Genomic DNA, 27,178 nt, shown 5'->3' with positions numbered 1-27,178 from the left:
AGCCCGGCCCGCTCCCCGCCGCCTGCATAAAGCTGCCGGCGGGGCGCAGCGGCGCTCACACGCCGGCTCCGCGCAGCCTCCCCCCGGCGGCCCGGGCACCTCCATGGGAGGGGGCCGCGGGCTCTGCTGCCCCCCCGACCCCTCCCCTCCCCTCCGCCGCCCCCCGCTGCAGCCCGGCGCTCCGGAGAGGGAGGCGAGACGGCAGCAGCCTGGTCCCGCAGGTGAGTCGCTCCGCGGCGGCGCAGTTTGCGAGGTTTTTTAGATTTTTTTTTTTTGGGGGGGGGGCAGCGTGCAATGGGGCTGGGGGGGAGGGGCGCTGCGGTGGGGCGCGGGCGCCCGCCGGCTGCCGGGGCCCCCGGGCCGCTCTCTCCCCCCGCCGCCGCGGAGCATCCCGGCGCCGGCTCTGCCCCGCAGCCCCGCGGTGTGGGGCAGCCGGGGCGGGGGCGGGGGGGTCCAGCCTGGGCAACGAGCTTTGGCTCCGCAGCGTTTATACAGCGCTCTGAGATCCACGAGCAGCTCGGGAGCTGCTCGGGGGGGGGGGGCTCCCCACTGCCCCGTGCCCCCCAACCACAGCACCCCTGGGAGCACCTGCACTGGGGACCCCCCCCCGGCACCCCCTGCTCCAAGCGGGGCTGCTCTTGGCTGGGAGGCGCAGAGACCCCTCGGGAGGCAGCGCGCCAGATCCAGATGTGCTGACAGCGAGGGGTGGCCGGGGCGAGGAGAGGATCTCCCGCGGCCGCGCTGCAGCCAGCCAGCTGGTGAAGGGTGTGCAGACAGGAGTCTGGGGAGTGCTCGGCAGATCCCACCTGGCAAGGCCTGCAGGTCACTTCTTTTAACTCCTTCCATGCCAGAGCCCTGCTGGGGTGAGGGGGCTGGAGGCTGGTTCCCTGCAGGAGTCTCTGTACGTTGTAAAACCTCGGTGGCAGCAGGGGCATAACCTTAGCAGGACTGACCATTCCCTAAAAGCAAGGACAGCTGTGACCAGCTGAGCTCAGCTGTCCATATCGGAGATCAGATCCTGCTGTGACAACAGAATTGGGCCCTTGGTCTCCAAAGGGGAAGAACTGGCTTGTCTTAAACCCAGCACGCTGGGGCATCATGAGCACCTCTYGAGGTGATGTGGGTCAGGGGGATCTCAAGCCCCAAGAATGGATCAGGTCCTGGGAAGAGCTTGCATGCAYGGACCGAGCCGCAGTCTCCCTGTCCAGCCTTGGAGCAGGACAGACATCCAGGGCATGGCTGGAGCAGGGAGCCAGTAGGCTGCACGTTGCTGCAGATTGCCCAGGAACAAGGGGTCTGTGTTGGTGGCAAGCAGGTCAGGAGCAGCAGATGGTGGCCCCTCAACCCCTCCAGGATGACTGGCACATGCTGAGATGTAGCAGCCACCTTTGCCACAGGAGAGCAGAGGACTCCTTTGGTGGCAAGTCCATGTCCTCTGCACCAGACCRTCCTGGGTCAGGGTGCCCAGGCTGTGCACAGCTGAGGACTAGATGGGGCTGGGCTCCTGCATCATCAGCATTTCTCCTAGCTGCCAAGCATCTTCTCATGTACCTGTTCTGCTTTGCTGGCAGTGGGAAGATGGAGAACAAGGCCATGTATCTTCACACCTTCAGTGAGAGGGAGAACAACTCTGTCTTCGAGGAGCCCTTCGAGGGAAGGAACCTCTCCAAGCTGAACCTTTGTGAGGACGGTGAGTCTGGGTCCTCCTGCTCGGAGATGCTCAGTACTGGGGGCTTTGAACATGGGGGTAGGAACGTGGGGACCCCCTGAAGGGGAACCTGAGGGTTTCGTGAGCAGAGACCGAAAGGCCCTTGCCTGCAACAGAGATGAGGGCAGCTCCAGGAATCCTGCTGCAGGGAGATTTCTCCTCTCCTCTTGCAACCGTTCCTGGTCTGACCAGTGGTTGAGCATGGCCAGGGCACCACAGGACCTTCAAGGTGCTTGGTCCTAACAGGAGCTCTTGTAATCTGGCCACGGATCCTGGTGTTGAGATGCTGGGTGTCTCCTTGGCGGCCGGGCAGCCCGTGTGTCCCACTGCCATGGGAAGGGGCTGGAAGCTGGGTGGGAGGAGGGGAATAGCTTGCTTTTCCCCTTGGTTACGGGCAGGATCCTGTCCCACAGCCGGGCTGCGGCGAAGCCCTGGCTGACGCAGCCGCGATCCCTCCCGCTCTCCGGAGAGGCGGTGAGCGCCGGCCGAGAGGAGTGGGTGGTTCGGGGCCCGGCGCCAGCTCCTCCCGGAGTCTCCCAGGACCTGATATAAGTGTTAATGTCAGAAAAATATTGYGGCTTTGCTCATCACGAAAACCCATCGGCTCCATCTGTTTGGCCAGTGGTGGCAAACGGGAACGGCGGGCGGGTAGCAAGCTGCATGGTGCCATGGGGGGGGGACGGATGGACGGACGGACAGACGCGGGAGCGAGGGGATGGGAACCTCGGGCCGTGCTCCTCCACCTTGCGCCAGTGCCGCATCGGAGCCCTTTCGGGTCCGGCAGCGCGAAGGGGTGAAGGCGGGCAGCGCTAGCTGAGCTGGCACAAAGTTGCCAGGTCTCAGTGGCCATGTTCACGGAGGGGAGCGACCGCCAGGGAAGGGCAGAGCTGGAGCCTCATGCCTCAGTTTCCCCTCGGCCAAAGGGAAGCAAYGGTATGGGGGTGCCCAGGAGCTCTGGGATGCCCCACTCCGAGGTCACCTCCGTGCAGAGGTCCCACCTATGACCACGGTCCACTGAGATTCCACCTCCCTGCGCGTGCGGCAGGCCGGGATCACCAGGCCCCTTTGGCAACTGGGGAAACTGAGGCAGAAAGCGGGAGAGAGCCTGCCCTGGCCTGTGCAGCAGGCTCCTGGATTGGGCATCACGGAGGGAGGGAAGAGGAGCTGGGTCCCGCTGGCGCCGGGGTCCAGCCCTGGACGCGGGCTCGGCGAGGGGGAGATGCTCTCCTGACCGCCCGCTCCCGTCCCTCAGGTCCCGGCAGGAGGATGAAAGCGGCCGGGCGCTGCGGCCGGCTGGGCTCCCTGGCAGCGCTGAAGTATGCCGTGGTGGGGCTCTACCTCCTCGTCTTCCTCATCCTCGTCGGAGTCTTCATCCTCGCAGGTAAGGGCCGAGCTGGGAGCCATCACCGGCACGATGCTCCGAGCGTCCCCATGCCACGGGTGGGACACGGTGTGAGCCAGGCTCCAAGGGGGTCCTGGATCCGTGAGCCGCTGGATAGATGCGCAACGAGCCTGGTCTGTCCCCAGGACCTCRTTTCAACCGCTTTAGCGGCTGCTCAGGGCAGTTTCCTGACCAGCCACAGGAGGAAAATACCCACGGCAACGTCGCTGAGGGCCAAACCCCGCTTCGTTTTGCAGCCTGTTGGTGCACAGCAGCCGCTCCCAGCCTTTAGGAGCGGTGCCGGGCGGTTGCACGGGCTCTGGATGTTGCATTTGAATTGCACGCTCTGGGTGTTGCGTTGCATCGCGTGCCTTAGCCTTTAAGGCCGGAGGTGCCGCACGGTCGCAGCGTGGGCTGGGAGGAAGCACCGGGCAGCAGCGAGAGCGCGTGCGAGAAGGGCAGCGCCGGCCCCGGGGGCAGCTCGGGTGGGGGGAGGGCTCCCCCCTCACCCGTAGCCCTTCGCCGGGAAGCCGTCCTCCAGCCGCAGGGACCCTCGGCCGTTCGCGGAGCAGCAGAAAGCAGTTTTCTAGGTATTCACGTGTCTCCTGGGCAGCATTCTGGGTGCTCCCCGCCGCCGGCCGCGGAGGAGCCTGGCGGGTCCGGCGCTTCGCTCCGCGCTGGCGGCCGCGGGAACGGCCGCTCCGCGAGCGCAGCCCGCCTCGCGAGGGGCAGGTTCGGCTTTCCTCGCGCCGGAGACGGGCCGGAGGAGGCTGGCTGGGCTTTGGAAGCCTCTCCTTATTTATTCCCYGTTTCGCATTGTTTGAATGTTGTTGTTGGCCGGAGGAAGCCCGGAGCGAGCGGTGCCGTGAACCGCGCCGGGCTGCAGCTGCTCGCCCAAAAGCGGCTCCAGCAATAGCGGCGACAAGGTTTTGGCACCCAGTGGTGGCAGGGARAGCTGAGCCCCACGGGACCGGGCAACCTTCTCCAAAGCCTCCCCTCCCAGAGTCCCGGGACTGGCAGAATTKCAGCTTTTATGCTTCAATTAAAGGAAAAAAAGGAGAAAAAAAAAAACAGGAAAAAGTGCCCAATTCTCCCAATTACGGCTGAAAATCTTGGAGAGGAAAGCAGCAAAATGAAGAGAACATCATCTCTTTCGTTACTGCTCTTTCTACGTCTCTCTCCTCCAGCTTAGCCCCGGGTTCGGCCGTTTCGGGCTCCCGGGGGCTGGAAGCCCGGAGCCGGCCCTGCAAAGCCGCCCGGGCACGCCGGGCGTCCCCTCGCCGGAGCACACGAGGGACCGAGGAGTCGGAGCGAAGCTCCAGCGGCAGCGGAGGCTGGTTCGCCTGAAAATCCTGCTGGCCCAGGAAGAGCGATGTCTCCGTTAAGGCTGTTAGAGAAGTGATGATGCAGGGGGTGGAGCGGGGCCCCGGGAGCCTGCTCGGCTGGCGGCCGGCCAGGCCCTCTCCTCCAGGGCCCATTAGCGGGAGAGTCGCCTGCCGGAGGCATTTTCTCTTGGATGGCCCCCTCYGCCCCGCTCTGCCCCGTGGCCCCCTCYGCCCCGCTCTGCCCCGTGGCCCRGACCTCGCGGCCGCCTTCCTCCCCCGGGAAGCGGAGTGAATCCACAAACGCCCGCACAGGGACGCGTGCAGGTGTGCAAATGCACGCGCAGAAACACGCGTGTGTGCGTGCAGGTGCCCACGCTCCCGCAGGCATGGGTGCAGCCGCGGTTTTGACGGCTCCGCTCCCGGAGGGCCGGGCGGAGCGGCCGCGCCGGCCCCCCCGGCGCCTCCCAGTCCCGTGCCGGGCCAAAAGACGGCGTTTTGCAAGCTGCGAGTTTACTGGAGTTCGCGCTCCGGGGAGTGACCTCCGGAAACAGCTTCGCTCAGCTAATTGGAGGAGCGAAACGCCCGCGGAYGGGGGCAGAAGCCACCCCCGGCCGGTGACGCGGGCGGCTGGAAGGAGCCGGGGCGCCGGAGCGGAGCGAGGGGCGCAAAGCGAGGGGRAAAGTCCTTGGCCCACCTTGGACACGCGGGAAGCGCCGGTCCCGCTTGGAGCCGGAGGGGAGCGACGGGACGCGGCTTGTTCGAGCCCGGCCCCGAAACGCTCCCCTGTTCGCCTTGCAAATGCCGCGGGGAGGCGACGCGCTCTGCAAAGCCACCCGGCCTGATCTGCCCGTCACAGCTTTTCCCAACCTCTGGCTCTTTTCCTGCTCGTCAGGGCTGACATTTCAAACCTGCTTCCGCCCGCCCCAGCATCCAGAGGGCTATTTCGTCGGGGTCRCCGAGCAGCAATCCTGTCCAAGGGCTTTGCTGGTGCGCGTGTGGACGTCAGTCGGTTGCATTTTGAGATCAGCCTCCGTCACGCTCCCCCGCGGGAAGGAAAACCGGAGCGAGGACGGTCAGCGCCGGCAGCCCCGTCTCGTGCCCAGGTCCAGGCTGTCGGCAGCGCTTCCCTTCCTCCGAGGATAAACCCCAAACTTCTGCAGTGCGCCCRCGCGTGGCTCGGGGCGCCAGCGGTCCCGTGCACGCGCCTGGGTCGCAAATACGCGTGTGCAGCTGGGGGGTCCTGACTTCCTTTGCCCACTAGTTTTTTTTGGGAGAGGTGCTCAGTCGGTCTCTAGCTCTTCGCTCCAGGCCACTCAGGGGTTTTCAGCCGTTTCTTGCACCCCTGCTCAGCCAGCTACTTCCAGACCCGTCTTTTTTCCAGGAAGCGCCCAGCACAGAGCACGGGGGGGGGCGCGGGAACGCTGCTGGGGTTTGGGATCTGGACACCAGGGCTTGGCGCGGCGAGCTTGGGGCTCGCAGCTCTGCGCGCCCCATCACCACGCTGCAGCACCCAGGCCGCCAGGAGCTGGCGGGGGAGGGAGCCAGCAGACAGCATGTCCCCAAAACACAAAAACACAAAAGCAGGCAGGGAACCGCTGCCCCGCTGGGCTCTTCTGGGACTGTTAGCTCACCGCGAGCTCTGCCAGGCCTCCTGCCGCAGCTAGCGGCGGGCTGGGTGTCCGTGGCACAGTGTGTGGCTGTCTTCTGTGTGTGCTTGCGTGTATGTGCTGTGTGCTTGCATGTATACACACATGTGCGTGCCTGTACCTGCACCTCCGCTCTGCGCACGCATGCACGTGCGTATCGGTTGTGTGCCTGCATCCGTGCTGTGTGCATGCGTGCACGGTCCGCGTGTGCGCATGCACATGCGTGTGTGTGCACCTGCATGTGGGCGCTGTGCGCATGCGTGCCACGCCGCGCCGATCCCATGCGTGGGACCTCACAGCAGGATGCACCCGCCGTGGGCAGCGGGAGCCAGCGTTTGGGGGACAGGAGAGTTGTTGTTACCCCTGCACGCGCAGGCCAGCCTGCCTTCGCGGAGGTGCTTGTACTCCTTGGAAGTCTCCCAGGGTGTTTTTGGCCGAGGAACAGCCTTGGCTCGGGATCTGCGGGTCCGCTCTTAACGCTCTGGCTGCAGGGCCAGCGCTGGGCGGAGCAGAGCAGCGGGGATGCTGAGATGAAGCTGTAGGAGATGGTTTATGTGAAATCGCAGAACTCCACAGGCTCTGCAGATAACCACGGATGCAAAGTGTGGGACCTGCCTCTGCCTCCTCAGCCCCAGCAGGACCTGATTTCTAGGTTGTTTCCACATATGATGGCCGTTTGGGACTGTTTTGCTCCTCGATTCAGTTGCAAGAAAGCCACTTGCAACTTGGTTGTGTGTGTGCCTGGGTGTCCATCACAGGCATGCTGGGTCTGGAAGTTTTGAAGGAGCATCTTTGCACCCCCTGGGTCCATGTGGATGGTGGTGGTACCCACACCCCAGCCAGTCCCACAGCAGCTTTTCTCCAGGTCTTTCCTTCCCAGCTGTTTCCTCCTTGGCTGACCTTGGGCAAGTCTCTAGTGTCTTTCTCAGCTCCCAATGGGTAAGAGGGGCAGACACCCTCCCTCTTCTCCCACCCTTCCTCTGGCATGTCTTGCTGAGCTATAAACCTTCCAGAGCAAGGCTCTCCTGACATATGTCGCAGCTGATGGGGCAGTGGGATCCTTGGCTATTGCTGGAACAAGTGCTTCATCTCCCCTATCTTTATAGGCTTGATATACCTACCCAAACCCAACTGTCCTGCTCACTTGAGATACTGTAGGCCAGCCTACCTGCCTCCAGCTACTATCCTGGAGGGGCTGGATTTTCCCCAGCACCAGGCCCAGCAGAGCCCAGATGTAACTGCAGATTTCTTTCCTTCCTGCTCTTGCAGAAGAGCGTCCAGGGTACGGTCCACCCCCCTGCATCGGTTCAGTCCATTAAGTGCCCTCCCAGACACCTCATGCTATTGCTGGTGGTGGACCTGAGCCAGGCGCCCCGCAGAGCGCTGGAGTCCTCGCGTGTGCATGTCTTCTCTCACCGTATATTTACTCCTGCGATCTTAATGCAAACCAAATGTCCTTGCTGGGTTTCTCCTCCTTGGAAAGGAGGGGGGCAGCTGCCAGGCCGGTCCCAGGCCAGCCCGGGGCATGGTGCCAGGTGAAGCCCAACCGCGGCTTGGAGGACAATGGTGAGGTTTTTATTCTTATTGTTCAGATGGATTTGGCTTCGAGTCCCTCGCCCTGGGACCACGTTGGAGACGCGCAGTCAACGCAAAGCGGAGGGAGAACATGATATTCTCTGCCTGGGTCCCAGGCAGGCTCTGCACTTCCCTCCCCTGGGCAAGACCGGCCACAAGCTGGTTTTCAGTTTGAGTGTGCTGTAGGGTGCAGTGCCACAAGCCCCAGCGTTTGCAGTGTGGTGTCATGCTGCTCTGCGTTCATTTGGTGGCCCTGCATGCATCTCCAGTGGCCAAGACCCAGCAGGACCCGTGACGGAGAGCAGGGAGGTACAGGGCATGGAGGCAGCTGGAGCTCCCGAGCTGGGGTGGGTTTTCTTCCTTCTTGTGCGAGAGGGTGGACAGCGCCCATGGTGTGGTGCTTGGGAGCTCGCCACGGCTCTGCAAACCGCACCCGGAGCCGCAGAGACCCGCTAAGCCAACCTGCTGGTGTTAATTATGGAGCAAAGGATGCAGCTCAGGCCGGAGTTAGTGGCCAGAAGGGAAACCTGATTGTTAAGCAATTAAAATCTCAGTGGGTTAAAAAAAAAAGGAAGAAAAGGACAAAAAAAAAGAGGAGTTTGAGCGTGCAGTTTTTAGGTCTGTTTTCAGGAAAGGGAAGTGGAGACTTTTAGCAGCCAATAGGCTAACCAAAGGCAAAGGCAGTCCAGACAAAGCCACAGTGCAGAGCTTCGTAGCATCACACCCAGGTTCACGGCCTGCCAGACCTCTCTGGCAAAGCCCTTCCCGCGTGCGCAGAGCTACCCTGAAATCCAGAACTGCTGCGAGCCTTTATTGTCCGTCCTGAGCAAGGTACCTGTGCAGCCWCCTCCTTCTCCAGCCCTCCCAGCAGCCAACCTTGTTCTCACAGGAAACCACAGGGCCAAAGAGGGACCAGTGGGATGAATTTGTGGGGATCTGCAAAGGAGCTTTAGCTTTCATCTCCAAGCACGGAGGAACAGTGGGGATGTCCAAGTGCTCCTCGGGAGGAAAGAGGGTTGCCTRTCTCACCTGGGCCCTCTCATCTTCATGGAGTTGTTTCTGATGTCCCCTTCTTCTCTTTCCCTTGCAGTCTCCAGACCGCAGACTTCCCCTGAGGACCTGAAGGCACTGATGGGGAACGTGAACCGCCTGAATGAGAGTTTCCGGGACATGCAGCTGAAGCTGCTGCACCTACCTCTGAAAGGGGATGTGATGGATCACATCTGGAGGCTCCAGGACCTCCTGCAGAACCACTCGGACTCCTTGTTCCTCATGACGGGATCACTGCAGAAGCTGGAAGGGCTTCTCTGGAGCCTGCAGACCCAGGCCAGCCAAACTGACAAGGCAGTGTCCAATCTCTGGGACAGTCTGACTCAGCAGAGTGACACAGCTCAGCAGGAGATGTACAAGCTCTCTGTGGAAGGCAACAGCAGTCGGCTGCTACTGCAGCACCACGACCACCTTCTGACCCACCTCAGCAGCAGAGTGGAGAGTCTGAGTGATCAGGTGACAGTGGCAAGTGGGGCCGTGGACACCATGAACAGGACCTTCTCCTATGACGTGAACATCCACCACACCCGCATCCAGGACCTGCAGGTGCTGATCAGCAACGCCACTGAAGATGCCCGGCAGATGCGTCTCATCCATATAGCCATGGAAGAGCAGCTGAAGCATGAGCTGGCCATCCTCAACAATGTGACAGAGGACCTGCGGCTCAAGGACTGGGAACATTCAGTTGCTCTAAAGAACATCTCCGTGATACAAGGTAAACTGAGCACTCTCTTGTAAGCATCTCCCTTGCTCTGCATGAAGCCTCAAGCTTGTGCGTGAAGCGTGAGGAAGGGGTTGTCTCCAGTGATTTGAGGGGTGACAGAAAGTGGCCCATGGCATGCAGCTGCAGTTGGTGGGGTGATGGGATCCTTGGCTATTGCTGGGACAAGTGCTTCATCTCCTCTGTCTTTGTAGGCTGAGTATRCCTACCTAAACCCGACTGTTCAGCATCACTTGAGATACTGTAGGGTAGCCCACCTGCCTCCAGCTACTGTCCTGACAGCGCTGGATTTTCCCCAGACCCTTGTACGTAGCTGTCCTATGGGGATGTCATGGGTCTTTGGGGGGTGTATTAAACCCACTAAGCACCTACATTTGGGTGCCTGCAATGTTCGGGTGTCTTCAGCACCTTGGACTTTGTTTGTAGCAAGTGAGTGTCTAGTCTATTAAAGCGTTAGGCAGGGGTGACACGTTAGGTGGTCCCCCCAAATGTTCACCAGTCAATATTAGGAAGAAATCTCCCAGGGTTCCCTCACTGATGCTAGGGAGAACCTTGCCAGGTCCCACCTGACCATGAAGGTGAGCCAGATGTGGGTACAGCAGAAGCAATGAGTTTCTTCTGCAGTGATCAAGCAGAGGGCTGCCCAGCAGATATCCTCAATTATTGATCACATCATTTGCTCTACCTTATCCTTTTTTCCCCCCATGTTTTCACTCCTATGTTCTTCTCCTTTACCACCCTCGACCCCTCCCAGACAAAGGCCAACCCCTGTTTACTCTTTGCCCCTAGTCTCTAATTTTGCTGATATCTTTTTTTCGGTGTTTATGACATGGTTGCCTTGGTATTCCCCCTTTAGTCACTAATCTGCTAAGCACCTACTCCCCTTTTTTATTATGTATAATGTCCAGCTGTTTCTCACATTATTATCTTATTAGTGTGACTATATGGTCAGGGTGAGCCAGCTGCTTGGACGTTACTTCTTCTGATATCAGGAATTTCTCCTTGTTTTTAACATTACTATCTTGTTAGTGTTGCCATACAGTTGAGACAGACCATTTGTCCACGTACCTCAGCACAGCTCATGCAGCAAGTAACTGCACAAATTAGATCTCCTTGGGTATAGAGAGCTCAAAGGTGACCAGCTCAGATGGAGAATATCTGCACTGGAGAGAGACATGTCTGCTGTGATGGATCCCAGTCCCGTTGTCTAATGTGACTGAGAAGCAGTCAGATCAGGACCCCTCTGTGATAGGTGCTCCACGAAGGAACAGATGCTTTTTGCCTCAAGAGTCTTAGATACTAAAGTAGAAGAGGCAGATGTGGGGCAGGGAAAAAGGACTGAGGCTGGAAAAGTGCAACGGATAGAGTGACCTCTGACAGCCAGCAGCAGAGCAAAGAGACCTGCAGCCCGTGGGAGCAACCTGGTTCCAGGGGATGCTGAGGGAGGGAAAGGGCTGGGCTCTTTAGGAAAAGGGCATCTGAGCAGGGCTGTGATGGGAGCCCACCAAACTGTGAGCATCCTTGTGACTTATGGCAGAAGATCAAGGAGGCAGCAAGCCAAAGACAGGCTCAAGGAAGCCCTTTTCCACATGCTGCCTTCTTCACCTGGCTGAGACCCATGCAGGACACATTCAATGGCTTGATCACAGTGGCTTGGGAAGTCCCTTTGGTCTTACTCAGTGAAGTGGGGCAGCATCAGTCCATCTAGCTCACGGCTTCATCTGCTGCCTGCCCATGACCACCACATCCGGCTCAGGGCCTCCGAACCACCATGAGTTTCTCTCCCAGGAAGGATGCCCCTGTGCTGAAAGCTGCGTTAGGGCTCTGGAAATAGAGCGGTGATGTGTCCTTGCTGCAGTTTCAGACACATCCAGGCCTAGCTGCATGTTGGGGGGCAATTTTTGGCCCACTTCCAGGCTATTTGTTTACACCTACAGCATTGCAATGAGACATTGCTCTGCTACCAAACCTCTGAGTCAAGGCAGACCTTTCTCTGGTGCTTCCAGCTGAAACACCAGACAGGCGACGGAGGAGTGGACACCAAAGCACTGCCTGTTGGGCAGCTGCGGGTTGCATATCCTGAACTGCAGCAACTGCCTTCACCTACGCTGGCCACCTGGAGTCCTCAGGCACCAGCAGCACCCTGGGATAATTTTYCCTGGTCCCTGAGGGACGTTTGCTGCTGATGCCAGGTTCAGGGCTGCTGGAGCCACACTGCATCCAAACTCCCAACTGGTTTGCAACTTTAGATAAATCCACAGGGGCAGGAGGATTTGTGCTGTGACTCCTCAGGAACGGCAACAGCCRTCCACATGTCACGGTCTGACACCCCTGCGCCAGGGTGCTCCAATTAGCATGGACAGAAAACAAACCAAATCCATCCGAATAGGCTGGCACCTGATTTGTGAGTCGCCGCTCTGACACATTCCTGGCAGCCCCGACCTGTGCTTGCTCCACTTCCCTCTTTCTCTTTTTCCTCTCCCCGTCCTTTCTCCCTTCGCGCTCGCTCTTGGCAGCGATGGGTCAGGCGGCTGGACAGTTTATGAGCCTTATGCCTATCTGGCCAACCCACCTTCCAGGAAGGGGCTTTATTCCCAGCTCCACGTGCTCCCCGCTGAGCCAGCCGTGCTCCCAGACGGATTGGCACGGAGCAGGGAGGTGTGGGGCTGCCTGCCTGGGTGGTGCATTTCCCTCCCCGGAGACTACCCTGGGCTCTGGCTTCTCAAGGCCGTTTTGTGTGATGAAGGCTGCCTGGGGAGGTCCTGGGGATATGGGGACTGGGATCGTCTCCAGCAGAGGCCAGGGAGGACTCGATGCACGTGGGTGGCTGGGGTCTCACCCCAGCTCGCAGCTGGCCATGCCAAGCACCTTGTGCATCTCGGAGGGGGCTCAGCCTTGCAGCACAGAGAGGGAATCTGGATCTTAAGTAACTGTGTCAGCAGGAGGGAGGGTGCCCAAAATCTGCTGCAGCTCAGGCCGCCTGTCCGGAGTCCCTTGCACAACTCACTGGGTGGGATGTGCTGGCTTGCACCACACAGCAGGTCTGGTGGGGTGWTTGCAAAGTCCCATCTGGACTTCAGAGCTCTGTGCTTTGCTAAAGTCCACGTCCCGCCTGTTTTGAATGGCTTTTCTCCTGTGCTGCTCCCAAGGGAGCAGCAGCAAACGCAGCATGCAGCCCAGCCCAGTGYAGTCAGCAAAGTGAAGCCGGGGTGCAGCTGGGTTGGCGTTTTCCAGCCTGAGATGGGGTGGRGACCAGCTTGGCGAAGTGTCTGCAGTGCTGGTCATGTTTCCTTGTCTCCGGACTGCAGCCTCTCCCAACCACCCCTCCCAGTGCTCCTGCATCCTCATCCCAGCTTCTCCCTGCTCTCCCATCCCAGCCACGGGGTATAGCTAGGGATGGGACCATCTCTGCTCCCCTATGGCTCATTGAGCCACGCTGCTRTAGCCAAGAGGAGATGCTCTGATGGCTTACGGACCACAAAATAGCTTTTTTGCTCGTGTGCTTCCAAGTTTGCTGCCCTTGAGGCCCATAAGAGGGGCAGGCTGTCAGATCTCTGCTGTTTGTTGTTCGACTGCATRTATGCTGGAATAAGAGACGAGTCCAGCGTGTCTCTTCCCTGGCTTTACTCTCCCACTCTTCAGCGCTCTGTGAGCAGAAGAGATTGAGTTATCCATAGCCTTGTCCTCGGTGAGGTCTAGTCCCCSTCTTAGCCTGTACGTGCCCCTGGCCTCCTCGACACCCTGCGGGATGGTTTTCCACCCTTGCCGGGGTTGCTGTGCGGGGCGGAAGGGTGCAGAGCTAATGGGGCTCTGCAGGCAGCGCTGGAGCAGCCTCCGCTCCGGTGCCGTGGGCTCGCCTTGACRTTGGGCTGCTGTTCGGAGGGCGGCTGATGTGGTTTCGCTTGTCGAATGAGACAGCGTCTCTGGAGAGGGAATCTGCAACCTGAGATGGTCGGGGCTGATTTTAAGGAGGGAGGACAACTCCAAACCCCTCTGGGATGTGCCCAGGGCAGGCAACTCCCACGTCCCCAGCATTTGTGGGGCCTTTGTGTGGGTTACTTCCCAGTGTGCCCATAAAACCCGAGCAGATGGAAGTCTTTGGAGCTGCCCCTGCTCAGGGGAGCCCAGCCCAGCCATGCTGGAGCCAGTGTGTGTGGGAGCAAGGCATCTGGTGTCTGCGACAGCTTTGCTCCTGTCCTGTTGCTGTTGGCCCTGGGGAAGAGAAGGGTGTTTAATCAGAAAGGATATTCAGGGCAAAGTAAGGGTTGGAAAGGAGAAGACTTTTTTTCTGAGATATTTCCAGAGCTGCTTTTAGTTTTGCTTGTGATGAGAAAGCATCTGTTAGGTTTAAGCAWGTGGTTTTTACAGCCCAACCTTTGCTCTGCTGGGCTGCAGCTGGCAAAGGAAGAACTTGACCCAAACCCAGGAGAACRTTTGGGTCCTACAAAGTTTCCACTCCTTGCCCGGAAGACCTGGGGCTGTAGGGCTGGAGACACCCMGGAAGAAAACCCTAGTGTCACAGAGATGCCCCTGTCCCGACACTCTGCTACCACCCATCAAGCTCACCATCACCTTTATGAGGATATTGCTCCGGTTCGATGGGCTCTGTAATGCCTCGCAGGCTGGAATTAACGGTATCGTCTTTGAAATCGTTACCAAATTCTGAATTAGCTCTTTATTTCAGATGGGATTGAGTGGCGTGGGGCAGACTAAACATATTCCCACATTATTCCATTTTCTCTTTAACAAACTGGCATGATTTGAACTCCCTCTTGGCCTTTCGGGACACTGAAAATCAATGAGAGTACTTAACACCATCTATTTATGTAATCATACGCTTCCTATTATTTATTTGTCTATTCATTCAGTTTTTCGGACTCCAAGGAGCAGCTAACACAGATAGGCTTATTTAAGCGTGTGTGGTGTTCATGGCTGTTGTGTAACACCCTTCGTAAAACTATGGGAATGAAAACTATTTTATCAGCAGTGGCAGCAGCTTTATGCAGCACATACTTCTCCTGGCTCCTGCCCCACGGCCCCATTTGACATCGGCTGAACATTGAATTGAGCATCGCTGAACCTGCTCCACCACTGACAATTCTGCCGCTCCCACCCAGGGCCACGTCGCGTCCCCTGCAGTGCATCGTCCCTTTTGCTCCCATGCTGAAGTGCCTCCTTATTGTACTTGGCTCTCCCGGGTATTGACTGTTCTTAGCATCCTTTTGTTTCGCTAACTGATTTTCTGCAACTCAGAACATGAGACCTACCATGCAGGGTCACAGCAGGGTGTCCCAAGCCCCACGTCCTCTCAGAGCCCAGAGATGGACATCTAGTGCATCCATCCATCTAGCCTAGTCCATCTAGTCCAAGAGTAAAACCAGGGCAAGCGAGTGGAACATTTTCCAGTAGTCCTCTCCCAGCCTCCGACCATGTTCAGCTTGGGATATGTCCTGAGCCTGTTGTGGTTCATCTCTTAGGAACCCGCAGAACACTGCTSTTAATTTATGGGTGATATTTGCAGTTCCTAATAACTCATTTGTTAGTACTGCTAAGCCTCCCCCCTCTTTCTTTCCTGATCCTTTTGTATTACCTCTTTGTCCATAACCCTGGCCAAYTGTTTGCTTTCTGCATGACTGTGAGTTTACGCCTTTTTTGATTTCTAGGAAAACAGTGTTTAAAAGTTTCCAATTATCATCCTGCCTTGGTAGGACGAAGACCAAGTGACCCCTTAAGGCCTCTCTTTGCCCAATTTTATATGATCCCATGAGTCATTTTTTTCTGTTCATATTCTTTCTTCCAGTTGATTTAGTTCCTAATTGTTTTCAGCTTTGTGGAACTGGCCCTTTTCAAGCCGATAAATATATTATAGTTTGGGCTTTCTGCTTGCATATACAATAATGTCACGACAGTTTACACTGAAGCAGCTCTGGATGGTTAGCTCTGGACTGGGTTATTAGCCAGCCATGATAAGTTCTGTGATGCAAATCCCCTCCTAAAGGTTCACCTCAGTATTTCCAAAATGCATTTCCTTTTTCTTAAAGCAATTTCTTTGGAAAAGTCATGGGTTTTGGTTAAGAGGAAATTCCAGGAAACTGGAATTTCCTTTGGAGCCACGTTCAGGTGGAATCACAGGAACTACAGGGTAAAGTTTTCTGGCATGCAAGGCAGCAATCGGGAGAGTCATTCTTGGCCTTTAAAATCCACAGATCACAGAGCAAAGCTCCTGGCAAACTGCCTCTTTGTCACTTAGCTCCTCTGTGGCGGAGATTTGTGTTTATTAGAGGCCCCTGGATACCTGATAAACAATAACGGCCGGCGAAGGAGTCTGTGCGTGTGTGTATACGTGTGTGCGTGCATCTGCTGGATGACTGTTCTGCAGGGGGGGAATCACTGCACTCCGTACCCGTTGTATTTCAGGGCCTCCRGGACCCAAAGGAGACCAAGGCAATGAAGGAATGGAAGGTGAACCTGGTCTTCCCGGCCTCCCTGGGCTGCGAGGTGAGGAACAACATGTCCAGTGTACAGATAATCCAGCCAGGCTTGACCCAAAGCGTACAGAGTCAACGGGACCATTCCCAATGACTTCTGTAGGGTCCCAGTCTGACCACTGGGACCTTGCTGGCATTGCGCAAAGATGAAATAGTATTAGGATAAACCTGCTGTCTCATCACCTGCCAGACAGCTGGGGCTGTTCTTTGCAATAGATTCCTCTGTCTCTTGGCCTCCTTTCACACTTCAGTGCCTCAATTTATGATGTGTCCCCCACATCCTGTAGACCAGTCTGTCATCTGAGATCACCACTTCTACCCTAAGCTCAGCTTATCTGTATTTCCAATACAGCGTGGCAGTTCCTCTCTTCCTCTGGCTGCTTAGCAGCTGCCCCTTCTTGAAGTCCCATATTTGGAAGGTTTGAGTGATCCCAGATCATGGGCTTCAAGAGGACCTTCATGCCTCTTGAATGGACCTTCATGCCATGGGGTGTGCACCCCGTGTTCCCACCATTAGCAGGGCAAATCTGTGGTACTCAGTACCGCAATGCCTGGGCTGACACAGCACCAGGGCTGAGACACTAAGTCTAGAGAAGCTCCTATTTGGACCATACTGTCCCTTACTCAGGTGCAGAAATGCAAGTCTTTAGGGGCAAAAGTCTCTCTCATCTTCCAGCTTATCCCTTGGCCTCCTGCCTTCCCCCTCCAATACTGGAAGGATAGTGAGAGCTACACAAGTCCATTAGCAGCCTGCAGGCTTCTTTGAAATAGCCACTCAGCAAAGGTTGATGTTTGTTGATTTTGATGTCAGAGCTGAAGCTGGCCGTAGCATATCAAGAAGACACCGGGAGGTTTGGCACCAGCAGCCTGCAACCAAAGGTGGGGAGGAGAGACCCAGCTCAGGGCCCTTCCAGCCTGTGGGAGGGGACTACAGTCATCGGCAAGGTTGGGAAAGCTGAGGTTTTGGTAGGCTATTTCTTCAATTTCAAGAATGCATTATTTTTTCTTCTTAATTCAAACCATTGTTTTTAAGAGAAATTCAATTTAAGAAGCAACAATCCTGCACCTCCAGGAAAACATGTTTTTCAGACTAACAAGAAATCTGTTCTGTCACATCAGAAGAAGCCAGGAGGAACAAGCTTGGATTCCCCTACGGCTGAGGCCGAGGGCTCTGGCCAAGTGAACTCTGACCACAGATATTCTAGGTATGCCTGGCCCCCGGATAAGTGCTCAGCTTGAGCCTGTTTCTCATTTTAAGCCAAACCTGGAACTACTGGATTTACACCCAGCACTTGGACATAGTGCAGAGYTTGCTGGAGGACCCGTTCTGGTGAAGATCTTCTGCAGTCTGGTGGCTTCTATCCCCTACAGGCTCTTTCCTCTTGAGTTGAAGATCCTTCTTGTCTGGGATGGATGTGGTGCCATAGTCCTCCTTTTCCATCCTCTTACATCCTAGAGAAGAAATTTGCCTGCCACCAGATCTAATCATCAACCTCATATTCCGCCAGAAAATTAAACCATGCCAGTCCTGACAGGCAGCACCATGGAGTGCTGTGGGGCAATATCCCACCCTGGCACTGATGAATTAACCAGTGAAGATGTGACCTGCGTAGAGGTGTTGGTGCTGGAGCAGGTGGTTCAGGTCCCCAAACACCTGGATCCGAACTGCCAGTACTGGGCTGGTATGAAAYGCACACACTTCTGGTGCCCCCTTCTCCCTTGCTCCCAGGAGGATGGCAGGACCGTCCAAGTTTGGCCAAGGCAGCTGGGAAACCTGATCGCTCTCTGAAAGCCCTTGTCAGCGCAGGCTGCCCGTGCTCTTTTCACAGACGGCTATTTTATTTGCGTTGACAGATTCATGGCTCATTTTCTTGGGTGTAATAAGCATCAGAAATACATCGTCTGGTTTCTTTCCTTTTTTCTTTTTTTTACTTTTTTTTTCTTTTTTTTTTCTTTAAACAAAACCCCCAAACAATCCCTGGAGGGTTCACCTATGGGAAAAGTTGCCAAAACAACCATGATTTCTAGCGCCTTGTCCTTCTTGCTTTCCCTGGTGCTTTTCCAGACGAGGTCACAACACCAGCACTTTGGGTTCAGGAGGCTCAGGTTCAGACGTGGCCAGCATTTTCAAGCATATCCCATAAAGCTGCATTCCCTTTCACATAATAGATGGGCCTCTCTGTGCTTCCTTCCTTCCCCTGGGTCTTCCACCCAARTACGAATCTGGCCCTGACACCGCACTCCCCCCCTAGAAGGAGGCAAGGCGTTAGCTGAATGCAGCAGAGGAAGGGTTAAGYCCCAGACTGTGTCCACTGGAATTGGTGCCCAAATTCCTCTTGACTGCTTTGGCTGCAGAGCTCAGCCTCAAGGGAAGAAATGTGTCCACGTACAGAGTGACCCTTGGCAAGCGGGGTGCACAGCCCTCTGCTCCGGAGGTGCTTTTCCCCAAGGGACCTGACTTGAAGCAGATGAGACGGAGAAGACCTGGCTCTTGTGGCTGTACAGCACTTGCATTGTAGATGGTAGAAGGATCTGATTCAAATCACAGGAAAATATTGACTTAGACTGGAGAAGCCCAGTCCAGGAGGGACACGAAGCTCAGTGCAAGGGGAACTCMGATCTCCTTCTACCCCCGGATGTGGGCATGGGAGATCAGCAGCATCGTGCCAGGCAGAGGGCTGCGCTTGGATGCTGGAGGAGCTGTGCTCTCACTGAGGATTTCTCCCCAGCGAGTTTTTCATCTGGCCTGGGCTCAGGTCACAGTTGGGGGTCCATGCTGCAGGGCAGCCACTGCTCATGCATCCCGCTTGGCTAGTATGAACGGATGCAAGGGGTGCACAACCCCCGTTCTTTCCATGGCACCTTACAGCTCCATGTGGTCTTCATCACCCCTGGCTCCTCCATCTCATCCTTGCTCTCCAATCTTGGGGCCTGGCTGTCACATTGCTCTGAGACCTAAGATGCTCAGAGCTTTATCAGCACCAGTCCWTCTCCAACTTAAATCCATCCTTTATCTAGGTGCAGATACAGAAAGAAATTACAGGTTAAACTCTCAGGTGTGTCCTTCTGATGATCCTTGACTGCTGACAAAGAACCACAGACCAACTAGCATTTCTGCTGGCAAGCAACACGTGTGTCTGTGTGCATGTGTGTTTGTGTGCGTGTGTGTTTAAAACTGGTTTATGTAGGTTCCCACTGCGATAGGACTGTTTTGTTTCTTTGTCCCTACTCCAGGGCTACCCGGGGAGAGAGGACCACCAGGACCACGTGGCTTGAAAGGGGACAAAGGAGATCTTGGCCCTCCAGGTCCAGCAGGGTTGCGGGGATTCAGAGGTAAGGACCAACCTCAGTGCACAAGCTCCTGGGTGGGTCATTGGTTCCGGCTGGGCTTCCTGCAAAAAGCTGGCTCTGGAGACCAGCATCAAGAAGGCAGAGGCACTGGTCTGTGGTGTGAGAGTGACAGGGCCCAGGGCCCATCTGCCCTGCTTGTGACCCACCTGGAGCCTCCTGGGCAGAGTGGAAATCTTGCTGAGCTTGGAGTGTGCCTACTTGCTCTTGTGCATGAATGACCTCTCCACTGAGTCCTCTCCACCAACGGACAATGGTGGAGAGAGTACAAAGCTTGGAGGCAGAAGGTTAAGACAGTTAAGGTCATGCTCCAGCCAGCTGTGGTCTAGGAGACCATGGCTCCTGCAGCATAGGGAGGCTTGGCCAGGGCCTGGCACGGGTGGCAGCGCTGCCTGGGCTGGGGGCTGGCTCCTTCAAGGTCGTGTGAGGACCTGCCAGGCTGCCTTCCCACCCTCCCACATGTGGCTTGGCCAGGGTTTTAGCGACATTATGGAGTTCAGACTTTAGATTTCTGGTCACTCTTTCTGGCTCCCTGTGGTTTTGCAGTGCCTCACCACACCCAGGTTAAGAGCAGAGAAAAGTTCTKGGTGCAGAAAATGTCTGGACACCTATTTAGCAGGACAGATTAGTCCCAGGAGACCTTCTAAAAGAAGCTCCATGCTATGACTTAAAACAGAATCAGTTTCCAAAACACACTTTTTTTACCTCAAAACGCCTTGGGCGGCGGAAGCGTGGGGGAGGCAGGAAACACCCGGCCCAGCAGAAGTGGTGCCTCCCTGGGCAGAGCAGTGTGTGTGCGTGCAGTCTGCCCCGGCGACTGGGAGCCCCTTCTGCGGACAGCTGGGTGCACAGCGGTAGAGAAGTTGGGAAGTGCCGTGACTTCAGGTAGCTCACGCAGCAGAAAGCTGTACGGCTGTCCGCGTTTCCTCATCTCTTGCTTGTGCATGATGTTGACCTGGGACATGGCCACACYGGCCCCGGTGGATGTGTGACAGTGGTCAGGGAAAAGGGAAGTATGGGCCCATGAGCGTGCCTGGAATAACGCCCTGAGCTCTGGGAATGTGGGCKCTGTTGGCCCTTCGTGTGGAGGTCCCGTGTGTTACATGTCTTACAACCTCTTGCTTTTGACGGTACTACACAGTGAGTTCTTCCGATGAATTGCACGTGTGAAAGCTAAAGGAAAATGTCCTCTTCAAACACATCTCTCTCCTATATCTGCTAACTCGGCATCACGCTGAAAAGATGGTCAGAGAGTTAGCTTCCAGTTTTCCTGTACATCCTCTGAAGTGTTTGGTGTCGGTCACTGCCAGAGGCAGGGATCCAGAGGAGACCTCCAGCCTCATCGTCCCTCCTTCTTTTGTGGCTAGCCAAAGCTGTGTCTATCATCTCTTGCACCAGACATGCTAACCAAAAGCCTTATTGCGCCCTAGGAGCAGGACCAGCTTGTCCACCCTTTCTGCATTTTGTAGTGTCTTTGTGCAAAGGACCTTTCCTAGGGACATGTCTCCTCCTCCCACAGTGCCAGTTCCTGAACGTACAGACCCAGAAAGCTTTAGCTCCAGGTGGAAAGGAGATGTAGGAGAAGAGACACTTCCAGTGGCAGCCCTACTTAGCATGAGAGCAAAGTAAAGCTCTCGGAGATGCAGCTCAAGGCAAGATGCTCTTTTGTAGAATTAGCACGAGCTCTTAACCCAGCGATGCGGTGTGCATTAGTTCTTCTCCAACTCTAATCTCTGTTACTTAGCACATCCCAGTCTAGCTGACTCAGCTTTGCGTGCTGTGTTCACATTCAGCAGGCAACAGGGGCTAATTCTGGGGACTCCTTCCCTTTGCCTGGCTTGTGTCCCCCTTCAGTGGTCCAAGGAGGCTGTCACAGCAAAGAGGCATTCTCTGTCTACTGGCATGGTTCGCAGCAGAGTTGCATCCGTGCAGCAGAGGCAGGTGAGAAGGTAGGATATGGGGTGGGTTTGCAGAACGGAGGTCTCAAGCAATGCAGCACATGTTCTGGGTTGTGTGATGAGGAGCGGCTGTGTTAYGCAGCAGCCTTCTCCCATCTGCAGCCCAGCTGCATCCAGCCGGCAGATTGTCAGTGTCTGAGATTTAGATGCTTTCTGGCCCCCGTGCTGCTCTGCAGCATGGGAGATGCCAGGAGCTCGGTGTCCTCCAGATGGGAAGCTCTGTTCCAGACCAGGCTGGGCTGCATTGCAGTCCATGCCATCGAACAGCAGTGAAACACGAGCAAGATGCATTCCTGGTTCTCACYAACAGCTCTGATGGCAGCCTCCACTATTCACCTCGTTCTTCTCATACCAAACATTTCTACAGTGCTGGAGGGGTTTCAGGAGGAATTATCATCACTCCCGCTAATGACTGATCSTATTTCCCTTGAGCCATTACTGCTGTAATCACCTGGCTTACTGACATGACAGCTCTATTTGTCCCATCGGTCTCCCAGTCATCCCAGCCTGGGCATTAGCTGGCCTTCCAACACCCATTTACTGATGGAGATGGCTCTCCAGGCCACACAGCTGGTTAGATGATATTTGTGCAGTGTCTGTGGTCTAGAAGCACTCAGTGCTGCAAGTTGCTTTTTCCATTGCCCCTTCTCATGCAGCGGAAGGAAACCTAGTGTTTCTGAGCTGATGGAGCCTTGGCTCCCAGTCTGCATCTGCCTTGTGCTAACCAAAGTGGAGGTCACTGTCAGAGCAAAGAGCCTTACATGGCACATGCTGTGAGGGTGAGAGAACAGAGAAACTGCAGTATTTCAAGTCTGTTTTGCTGCTTTCCAATACCACCTCTCTGCCTTTTTGGAGATAAGTCCRGCCCTTAAGATTGCAGCTTCCCAGTAATGATATGGGTGTCCCAGGTGCAGGACTCTTTCCAAGCCGTGAAGAGCTAAGGCAGAAGCTAAGAGCTATGGGGTAAAAACCTCTGGCCTGGTTTTGCAGGAGGTCATAAAACTCCCTTGAAATGGACTCTGGCAAGAGCCTTGCAAATCCATGAGCGCTACAGAGCCTTGCGCTAATGCGAGGGAGGTGGTGACTCCGCAAGCAATCAGTGGCTAAGATGTTCCTGGCAGCAAATCAAACAACTGCTGCGCTGAGATTCGCCAACCAAAACCACAGTGTACTTTGGGTCTGTGGTTTCCTTTCTTTCCTTGGAGCRGAGGAAGGTAGGCTTTTCTCACTGGCTGATGCCAAGCAATGATTTGACAAGGAAATTGTACTGAGAAGCATGGGCGACTTAAACCGTACTTCAGGCCCAGCCAAACACTCCTCCTCTCCCCCTTGAAGCGGGTTGTTAAGTGCATTTTTGTTTCTCCCTGAGCACCAGTGCCCGTRCGTGTGTCAGGAAGCGCCGGAGGCCTTGGCCTCATAAACGTCAGTCTCTCGAGATGAGAGGCTCATCAGGACCAAACCCTGACACCAGATTTGCCCAGCAAAATGACCCTGGGAGGAGATGTCTCTTCGGGATGGAGGACGTTGATGAAGTCATGCTTCAAGCTGGGAACTGCCTAGACCACAAGGACAGAGCCCCTCCAAGACCCACGTCCCTGCAAGGGTCTGGGAGCACATCACCTCCCTCGCTCCTCCTTGGCCGCCTGCACGGTCTCCAGCCGCTAGCCCAGTGACTGGGCAACATTTGCAATCTTCCTCCCAGTCGTGTTTGCTGCTGGTCCCACCAGCGCCGTCTGCATCACGGGGACCTTCCCTTCACATTGCCTTTCTAACCTACTTGGACAAAGACGACCAGAAAAGACCAGGGTTGGACATGTCTCATCCCAAGTGAGCCCCGGCTCCCAAATCACAGCCTCCCTATTCCAGCTCCCTGAGGTCAGGGGTGCTCGGCTAAAGGGGCTTCATCTCAACCGGTCTCCAATAAATAGCGAAACGCTCTGGCAGCAAGCACTGAATTTCTATGGTTTATGGGATTCTCTGCAATTTATAGGAAACAGACACGAAGCGAGGCACCGGTCCAAGCCCCGGCTTTAGGGAAAGGCCTGTTTTCCCGCAGCACCAGTCTTACACTTCTGAACCGGCTTTCTTCTGAGTCTACAGTAACCATCAGCTCGCTGGGRAATGCAGCCTCTTCGGGGGGAAGGGACGTCAAGGCGGAGGAGCCTCCTCGCAGGAAGTCCCGTTGCTGCAGGTCCCGACAGCCCCGCGGGAGCGTTTCTGGCAGGTCTGGGTTCGCTTACAGGGACGGTCGACCCGGTCTAGCGTTGACCGCTGTGCAGCCGCCCTCTCGCCTCCCCCGCGGGGCTGCTGCTGCTCTTCCTCTCCGCGACGGAGCAGCCGTTCCCCATCGTTTTCCATTTTGCTGTTTTCTTATCCTTCATCCCATCCGTTAGAATTACCCCAGAAAAGTATTATTTTCCTTGTTTCCAAATGGGGAAAATTATTATTGAAAGTGACTGTAAATCAGCCTGCTTTACCCTTCCTCGGGGACCGTTGTATGGGGAACACATTTACGAGGAAACAGCAGTGAATTAGCCCCTGCAGTGATTCACCTATAAATGAATTCATGGCCAATGAGAGAAATCCACTTCCTAAATCCCGCGTGCAGGTAAGAAGGAATTTTCTTGCATGTTGCTGCAAACAGAGCACATTTCTGCGTGCAAGCAGTCGTGCAAGGTTACCTCTGCATTAAGAAGGGAGCAGCAAATAACGTCCAAGGTACATCGCGCAAAGCACCTTTAAAGTCTTCCTGTTTTCAGGGTTTCCTTTTAGACCAGTGATTTCCATATACAGCATTGTTGAAGGAAGAAAAATATTATATACTTTCTGTTTCTTATCATTTAACTTCCATCCTACTGCAACTGGAAGTGGGATTTAGCAGAGATTTCACCTCTTCTGCAGACAATAATTCTCAACAGCTGTTGGACATGACCCTGCAGAGCCATTTGGACTCARCCTGTGTCTTTTGAACAGTATCATCCCTCTCCTCACCAGGACGTGGCACACAAACCTTCCTGGGAGCTGCCTGAGGGATGGGACTTTGCTGACTGCATGGGAGGTTTGCAATTGCTCTTGGGGTTTGCTCGGGGCCATTGGCACAGACCGGAGACCAGGGGATCTGGTCACGCGCCTCCACTGCATCCTGCAAACCTGAACTGGTTTGTCCAGAAAAAAAYGAGACTCAACTGCACTGACTTAACTGCAATGAGAAACTGCCAAGACAGTTGCAGAGTGAAGGCACCAGCCGTCCCTCCTGGTGGGACCAGTAGTGATGCCAGCACCAGGGCTTTCCCCCGGTCTTCCTGATCTGCCCAGCTTCCACGGCTCCCCCGTTTCCAGCTGGTGCTGGACCTTGCCCTCAGCTTGGGATGCTCCTGAGACTTGGCTGGGACACAACAGCTCGGAGAGCTGGGCCTGAACCGAAGGAACAGGAACCAAATTGGATAGGAGCTGTGCCAYGAAGGGGTTGTCCTCTGCTCATCAGCAAGCTTGTTTAGAAGAAAAGAAAGGAAGAAGGGAAAACCAGAAATGAAGGAAATACAAGCAAYTGAGGTTGAAGGGGAGGGATGCGAAATGAGGAGGAGAAGGAGCAGAGGAGCTGCCCTCCACGGGGGTGCCGGCCCCTGCATTTTGGGCGTGAAGTTCAGCGTTTTCGCAAAGTGTTTGAGATATGCCGATGGAGGGCAGTGGGCAGCAGCTAYGTGCTAATACTGATGTCCTTCACCCTGTCGAGAGATGCAAGAGCAGAAGCAATGGGATGGTGGTTCGGAGGACCCACAAGTGGGTATAAGCAAGAAGCTGCTTTCTAACCATCTCTGGGGTCAGGATCCGAAATGGCTCCTCATCACGAGAGCACTGAAAGCATCCCAGCGTGGCCAGCCCCACGGCTGGGCAAACGCTGCTGAAAGAGGAGAGAGACGAYGGGAGGTACTCCACCGCCGGCCGCTGCTGGAGGCGGGATGTTGGAGGTCCCGGAGCCGCGGGCTGCGCCGGGGCGGCCGTGCTGCGCTTTCCCTCCCCTGCACGCCTGTGGCCTGCACGGCAGGGCTTGCAAAGAGGTTTCCTCCCGGCGCCCCGTGGGCATTGCAGAGGCTGCGGTTTGGAGCGGTCGTTTTCCCAGGTCTCCTCGTCCTACGTGATCACTATTTATGTTTGCACCGTAGCAGCAGGTCACTGGGACGAAGGTCTTTCCTGTGCCAGATGTATCTGAGGCTAGAAAAAAAGCAGTTTAAATCAGCTTCTAATGCGGCAGCGCRGATCTGAGATGGGGAGGAAATGAATTCGCGGATTTGTTTCGTTGCGTTTACCGGCTTTGGCGTGCCCCAGGTCTGTCCCAGCGGCTTTCCCTGGCATCCGGRCGCCCCGGTTGCCCGAGCTCTGCCTTGCCCCCGCGGCGGCCGTGCTGAGCTGATGCAGCRTGTACTTTGCACTCCTTGGTTTTGCCTGAATAGAGACTTTGGCCCTCGCAGGGGCAAACGGCAACTCGAGACCTGTTTTGCCCGAGACCAGCTCCTAAGGCTGCCGCAGCGGTTTTTAGCAGCTTGGTTTCTCGGCGGCCGTTTGCCGCGGGATCCCGGCGGAAGCTGTTTGCACCCAGGTGCAACCTCCCAGCTAACGCCGCTAAGAGCCACATTCGCGGGCTCTGCCGAGGGTCTCTGGTAGAGGTGCGAGCCACGACCTCCCCCGTACGGGCTGCGCTGGCACGTAGTATTTGCCGTATAAAAGGAGAAGCTAACCTGTGTTTTGGCTCCTCTCAACAGGCTCCCTGGAGCTCCGGGTCCAGCCCGTGCCGACATTTCCCRCCGCATCTGGCCCCTCCTGTTTTTCTGATATTGGGGGTTGTTTTCAGTGATAGGTTTGGTGGGCTTGATAGTATTTCAGCATTGCAATACTTGAGCATTGCGATATTTGAGCATTGCGATACTCGGCTTTCCTCGGGGCTCCCGGCCGAGCAGTGTCTGGCCCTGAAGACTTGCAATGGTGCATTTTGCCTCCTSGCTGGAGAAGGCCCTCGCGGGGGGACAGGTTCGTCCCCCGCGAGCAGAGATGCCGGCGGTGGGGATCCCAAGGGGCGCTTGGCTCCGGCGCTCCGTTACGCTCCGCTCTCGCCTCGGCCGGCCGCGAGCGCTGCGGAGGGCCTGGCAGCCGTCCCGCCTCCGAGGCGGCTGCGGGAAAAGGGGGGTAGTGCTGCCTTTCCTGCCTTTCGCCAGCTGTGCCTCAAAAATCTCTCCTTGGAGCGGTCGATTACGGTCTTAAATTCCGTTTGTGCCGAAGCTGATGCTCCCTGCCACCCTTCCCAGCTGGATCCCGCTTCCGCTCTCCGAAGGATGCCRGTTCACGCGCCCCTGCCCGGCTTCTCAGCCGGCCTGGCCCTTCCGCCTTGCGCTTCTCCTCGGGCCACCGAACCGAGGAGCCTCCTGCCATCACCTGGCCCTTCCCGCCGCGTCCTCGCTCCCGCGCTGCCGGAGCGGGCGGCGCAGCGGGGAGGTTTTCTTCGCGGCGGCTTTGCTGTAGCGGCGGGGCAGAGCGAGCTGGGAAGCCGGGCAGCGTTTTGGGGGCAGAAACGCGAAAGGAGTGCCGTGGCGGGTGGGAGCTCGCGTGCGCGGCGCTGCCGGGAGCCGGGGCGGCGGAGCCGGCGTCACGTGCCGCGTCCCTGGCCCCTCTCCCGCTGCTCTCCGGGCTCGTGGCATCTGGTTCCCATCACGGAGCAGGCTCCAGGCAGCTTTCCTCCATCCGACACAGCTGCGGCCGCCCAGGGGAGCAATCCCGGCTTCCCAGAGCCTCCGAGTTAAAGGGCAAGAATTTCCTGCACGCTTTTTTTTTTCCCCCTCTCTCTCTCTTTTTTTTTTTTAATAAGAAATTTCTACATGCGTGTGAGCGTGTGTGGCGGTTGTTGTTGTTACACGGAGACGAAAGAGGAGCCAATGTCAGAGCGGGGCCCGCAGACCCGTCCGGCTGCAGCCCAGCGGCGCAGCCCG

General features: G+C 56.4%; 1 protein-coding gene across 1 annotated transcript in view; it reads left to right on the top strand.

The window, feature by feature from the left end:
• The first annotated feature begins 25 nt into the window (after positions 1 to 25).
• SCARA5 (scavenger receptor class A member 5) overlaps positions 26 to 27,178 on the top strand; it is a 37,105-nt gene continuing 9,952 nt past the window's right edge. Inside the window, exons 1-6 of the mRNA XM_085305633.1 lie at positions 26 to 221; positions 1,572 to 1,690; positions 2,961 to 3,089; positions 8,726 to 9,400; positions 15,824 to 15,904; positions 19,129 to 19,227. Of these exons, the coding sequence (XP_085161759.1) occupies positions 1,579 to 1,690; positions 2,961 to 3,089; positions 8,726 to 9,400; positions 15,824 to 15,904; positions 19,129 to 19,227 (1,096 nt within the window). The 5' untranslated portion in view covers positions 26 to 221; positions 1,572 to 1,578. The remainder of the gene's footprint in view (positions 222 to 1,571; positions 1,691 to 2,960; positions 3,090 to 8,725; positions 9,401 to 15,823; positions 15,905 to 19,128; positions 19,228 to 27,178) is intronic.

This window comes from Rhea americana, unplaced genomic scaffold, assembly GCF_003343005.1.
Source record: "Rhea americana isolate MKP2758 unplaced genomic scaffold, rheAme1 scaffold_225, whole genome shotgun sequence".
NCBI classification, from domain to species: Eukaryota; Metazoa; Chordata; class Aves; order Rheiformes; family Rheidae; genus Rhea; species Rhea americana.
This window is presented reverse-complemented; position numbering and strand designations above follow the sequence as displayed.